Source organism: Echinops telfairi, unplaced genomic scaffold (genome assembly GCF_000313985.2).
Source record: "Echinops telfairi isolate 266 unplaced genomic scaffold, ASM31398v2 ScPeMD7_5;HRSCAF=22, whole genome shotgun sequence".
Lineage (NCBI taxonomy): Eukaryota > Metazoa > Chordata > Mammalia > Afrosoricida > Tenrecidae > Echinops > Echinops telfairi.
The window spans coordinates 43,505,227-43,511,131 of NW_022103901.1; the positions used below are offsets into that span (position 1 = coordinate 43,505,227).

General features: G+C 40.4%; 1 protein-coding gene across 1 annotated transcript in view; it reads right to left on the bottom strand.

The window, feature by feature from the left end:
* Positions 1 to 5,905, bottom strand: part of PARN (poly(A)-specific ribonuclease) — a 149,933-nt gene that overhangs the window by 20,074 nt on the left and 123,954 nt on the right. The window contains exon 21 of the mRNA XM_045284296.1: positions 4,085 to 4,271. Coding sequence (XP_045140231.1) covers positions 4,085 to 4,271 — 187 coding nt within the window. The remainder of the gene's footprint in view (positions 1 to 4,084; positions 4,272 to 5,905) is intronic.

Sequence of the window (5,905 nt, forward strand, 5' to 3'; positions counted from 1 at the left end):
AGCCCCCAATAAAATGATTTAAAAAAAAATTTTTTTTTTGCTTTTTCTTCTAGAGCTTCCTTTTGAAAATTTCTATTCAACTCTGACTTCATCCTTTCTTTCATTTGCTTTAGCTACTCGATGATGAAAAGCAAGTTTCAGAGTCTCTTCTGACATCCACTTGGGTCTTTTCTTTCTTCGTTTTTTAAAATGACCTTTTGCTTTCTTCATGAATGATGGTCTTGATGTTCTCCCAGAACTCATCAGGTCTTCTGTCATTAGCATTCAATGTGTCAAATTTGTTCTTGAGATGTTCTCAAAATTCAGGTAAGATTGACTCAAGTTCCTATATTGGCTCTTGTGGACTTGTTTTAATTTTCTTCCATTTATCATGAACGTAAAGGAGCCCTGGTAATGTAGTGGTTACGCACTTGGCTGCAATCTACCTGGTCACAAGCTTGAAACCACCAGAAGCTCGGAGGGAGAAAGAATGGGCTTTCTACTCCCATAAATAGTCACGAGGAGTCAGCAGTGACTTGATGGCAGTGAGTTTATCCTGAACTTACATGTGAGTAATTTATGGTCTGTTCCACAGTCCCTGATCTGGTTTTATTTGGTGAAATATCAGTCTATCCATCATGTCTTCCCACAGATGTAGTTCATTTGATTTCTGTGTATTCTATCTGGGGAAGTTCAAGTGTACTGTTGTATTTTATGCTGTTGAAAAACGTATTTGCTATGAACAATGTTCATAGTTGTTGGTTTTGCAAAATTCTATCATGCGATCTCCAGCTTCATTTCTATCACAAAAACCGCATTTTCCAGGTACTGTGCCTTCCTCTTTGTTTCCAACTTTTACATTCCATTTGTCAATAATTATCAATGCATCTTGATTGCGTTTGTGATCAATTTAAGAGTTAAGTCTCTGGTAGAATTCTTCAATTTCTTGATTGCTAGCTTTTGTGGTTGGTGCATCAATTTGAATAATGGTTATATTGATGGGATTTCTTTGAAGGCAGATAGATATAATTCTATCACTGGTAGCATTGTATTTCACGATTGAGTGTGAAATGTCATTCTTATTTGTGCTATTCCTGGCATGGTAGAGTAGGAGCATGCAAATAAGGTGTAAAGGACTGTCACGTAACGATTGGTCAGTTTTGCTACTCTGCTGGTGTAAACTGGGTCACTTCAGAAGAAAGACAGAAAATCTTTACGGCTGTGTGTTCTTACAGCATCAAGATGTAAGCTCCACCAGCAGAGCACATATGAGATTCCTGTATGAGGTGGCAGCCTCAGCAGAGGTACCACAGACCAAAGCACCAAGACAATGGGACAGATGGAGCAACAGGCTTCTCAGTCCACAGGAGGAGAGCTGAGTGCCTTTGGGCAGGAGGCTGGCTTAAAGAGTAGACTGCCCTTTGGGCATTTATCATTGCTAAAGGAACTTTGCAACACTTTCCTGAGAAGGTCATGGCAGACCAGAGAAAGATGTGCATGCAGTCATGGTCAAGATGAGATGCTGCTGCAACAAAAGGATTGATATCCTTCATTTTTTCTGGCTCTGGTTTGTTGTGACCTGTCAGCCACATGATGGTGAGCATTGTCTGTGAGTTTCATGGGGCCACTCAACAGCTGATGGAGCCCTGCAGAGAAGTAGTGTGTGTCCGTGAGTTTCATGGGGCCACTCAACAGCTGATGGAGCCCTGCAGAGAAGTAGTGCGCTATGAGGATGACTGGGGTCAGAACAGGGTGAAGAAGGTTGAAGGGTGGAAGCATATTTGATTTCTGCCTTCTAGGATCATTCTTGAGAAGATGTGGAGTAGGGCTCTCCTTCCCCTTGTGTAGCTGTAGATCAGAATGTTGTTCCCCCAAGTCATTTTCTCAATCTCCTATTGTTAAAAAGGAGAAAACACCAGTTTTGCACATGGGCTCATCACTGGGAGGAGTAAAAAGACCCATCTTTCTCATGAGGCGTACCTGGTGGTATTGGACTGCTGGCCTTGAAGTTAGCAGCCCAACACATGACCACTCCACCACCAGAGTTCCTTCTTAGGCATAAGAAATAAGAGTCGTCATGTTAATATTAGGAGTCCTGGTGGCACTGTGGGTAAGGTGTTGGACCACTAACCTCGAGGATAGTGGTTCAAATCCACTAACTGCTTTTTGGGACAAAATGAGGCTGTCTGCTACTGTAAAGATTTCCCTTCTCACAAAACCTATGTTTTGTTATATTAACATCAGCAGCCCTGGCGGTGCAATGGTTAAGTGTTCAGTTGTTAACCAAAATTTCAGCACTTTACACCTGCCAGCAGCTCCATGGGTAAAGATGAGGCAGTCCGTGTCTATAAAGATTTATTGCCTCAAAAACCCTACAAGGTAGTTCTGATCTGTCATACAGAGTTGCTAGAATCAGAATTGAGTCAGTAACAAAGTTTTGTTTTAAAAATATTAATATCAGAAAAAAACAAGGTCTCCTCACGCTCAGCAAGCAAAGTGTGTCATCTGTATACCATAAATAAGCCTTCCTTCAATCCTGATGCCACTTTGTTCATAATATCGTCAATAAAACACAAGTGAACATCTTTCTGGTATTCTCTGCTTTCAGTCAAGATCCATCTGACATTAACAAGGTGAGTCCTTGTCCCATATCTTCCTTTGAATCCAGCCTGGATCTCAGTCAGCTTTCAATAAATGTATTTCTGCAACCATTGTTGGATGATCTTCAGCAAAATTTTAATTGCATGTGATATCAATTATATTCTTCTATAATTTAAGCATTCTGTTGGGTCATTTTTCTTTGGAATTGGCACAAATATGGATAGCTTCTCATCAGTTAGCCCGGAAGCTGTCTTCCAAATTTCTTGGCATAGAAGAGTGAGTGCTTCCAGTGCTTCAATAGTTTGTTAAATAAAATCCCAATTGGTACTCTGTCAATTTCTGGAGACTTGTTTTTGGCTAATGCCTTCAGTACAACTTGGATCTCTTTCTTCAAAGAGATCCAAATGATCCACATCGGTCATATGTTATCTCTTTAAATGGTTGAATGTCAACTAGTTCTTTTCGGTAGTGATTCTGTGCATTCTTTCCATCCTCTTTTGATGCATCTTGACTGGTTTAGTTTGTTCATAGAATCAATATTTCAACTTGAGGTTTGAATTTTTTTCTTTAGTTCTTTCCATTTAGGATATGCTGAGTGTGTTTTTCTTTCTGGTTTTCTAATTCTAGGTCTTTTCTTATTTCAATATAATATTTAGCTTTGTCTTCTCAAGCGGCCCGTTGAAATTTTCTATTCAGCTCTTTGATGTTAATCATTTCTTCCATGTTCCTTAGCTACTCTACGATTAATAGCAACTTTCAGAATCTCTTCTGACATCCACTTTGATCTTTTCCTCCTTTCCTATCTTTTTAATGAGCTTTTGCTGTCTTCATGTGTGATGATCTTGATCCTCCCACAGCTCATCAGGTCTGTCATTAGTGTTCACTGTGTCAAATCTGTGGGATAGACTCAAGTTCGCATTTTGGCTCTCGTAGACTTGTGTTCATTTTCTTCACCTTCAACCTGAACTAACAGATGAGCAATGCACTGGTGGGCAACAGTACTGAGCTGTTTCTCTACTTCCTCACTCCTAAAATTACAATCAGAAGTCACTGGGTAGAACAAATAGCTAATGTGTTTGGCTGCTAACCAAAAAGTTGTGGTTCAATGCCACCCAGGGGTGCCTCAGAAGACAGGCCTGGTGATCTGCTTCCAATATGGCACAGCCATGAAAACGCTATGGAGTGCAGTGCTACTCTGACACACACATGGGGAAGCCATGAGTTGGAATGATTTTATTGCAACCGGTTAAATGAAGAACAAGATGCATCTCGTCTACCTCACAAGGATTTTATGAAGGGTAATTGAAATAACTATGATTGATAAAATAATCTCTAAAACACAAGGAATTAAGGTAGCCATCATTTCTGAGATGTGAAATTATGTGAAAAGTTATGAAAAGAATCTTTCTCAAAAGTCAGATTATCACAAACCTCAGAATCAACGAGAAAAGTCACTGATAGAACAACTTTGCCCCTTTAAATCAACATCCAAGAACAATCTTACCTGTTGGTGCGGCAATAGTGATTCTGTAAAGCGTAGGACATGCACTGAGCGTCTAGATGCTTGCTCTCGGCCTCTTTCCAACTATCTTCTGGGCACTTTCTCTTGATCTGCTTCTCGTGTTTTTTCCCTACATAGTCAGCATAGGTCTGGATCCGATAGCTTTCTGCATATCTGCTGGTATTGATGGCTACAAGGAAAAGAAAGATTTCCTTTATAAAAGAGTCTCATCTTGCCCCAAAAGTGCCATCCTTTGGAAAATGTAGTCAAAGGAGTCTTGAGTTTGGGTCTAGGCACAGCCTGGCTCTGCCACTTAGAAGCCAGGTGACCTCAGGTACTTCTCATAAACTCCCCACATCCGAGTTTCTGGAGAAAAGGTAGTCGTAGCTCTGAAGGTCCAGTACAGCATGCAAATGCATCATAAAGAACTGCAAAGATAGGTGCAGTCGTTTTCAAATGATGTGTAGTTAACAGTACTGTTTGGCAATTATTTACAGGAAAATTTAAATAAAATCACAAAAGAAAACCACCAGACAGGGTTTTCTACTCCTGTAAAATGTTACAGTCTTGGCAACTCACAGGGGCAGTCCTACCCTGTCCTATAGGGTCTCTACGATCCAGCATTGACTTGAAGGCAGTGTATTCGGTGGTTTGGGTATTGGTTCAAAAGAGAAGAAATTTAAAGAAACTATCAAAAGATTAAAGGGCGTTCATCTTATCCAGTCTCCCAAAGGTAGAGGGAAATCTTATGGTGCATGCTCACACAAATGCATGCTGATCATACACACAGACAGACATGAAAGTAGCCTGTTTTGTAAAAGTGCCATAGACCAAGGCATTCCTATCATAGGACCGTGGATACAGGACCCTTTATCCACCCCTTAAAGCTCACTCTGTCATATGCAAGTGTTACACAGAGTTAATTCCCCTGTATATTTTAAGCTACTTCCTAAACAAGGTTAATCTAATAATGGAATATTAATAAGAGCCCACACCGTCTATCACCATTATTCTGAACCAATTATTGGTGAATGTTTCCTATATCTTTTTGAAGTTTTGTAAGCATACCCCAAAGGGATGACATCTGCAACAATCCTTCTCTCGAGTGTGGACTGAATTATATGTCCCCAAAATATGTGTCAACTTGGTACCTGTACACATCTCCTTAAACCATACACAATCTCTAAACAGAGACAAATGCAAAGTCATACACCTAACATGATACAACTAACATACATGCAACTGCAAATACACTAGCCTTATTTATATTTTATAAGAGGAAAGAAGGCAAAAGCAATTGCTATGTATATACTTTGTTTCATTTTCCCCACAAACTCATATATACACATATGTAAATATATATATACACACACATACACATATAATAAAACAAGGAAGAAATACTTATAATCATCACAGTCCTCATTTCTGTAACAGGACACATGGTTATAACTGGCATTTAGAACTCCCATCTTCGACCACTCGGGGAGCCCTGGTGTAGTGGGCTATGTACTGCTAGGGCAGCTGTTTGAATGCACCAGCTGACCCATGATAGAAAGTTGAGTCTTTTGCTCCCGTAAAGATTTGCAGGCTTAGAAACCTAGCAAGCAGCTCTACCCTGCCCTATGGGGGACGTGTGACTTGGAATGGACTCAATGGCTATGGGCTTTTTGATGTTCTTCTATTCCAGAATGTGGGTTACCATTTACCAGTTCTAGGAAAATAGGGCCAGAGACGCTGCCCAAAGTTGAAGGGGTGGGCCGCCATGCTCCAGGAGAAGCGGGTAAAGCCAAGGCGGTAAGGCCATCATTCAACTGAACTAGT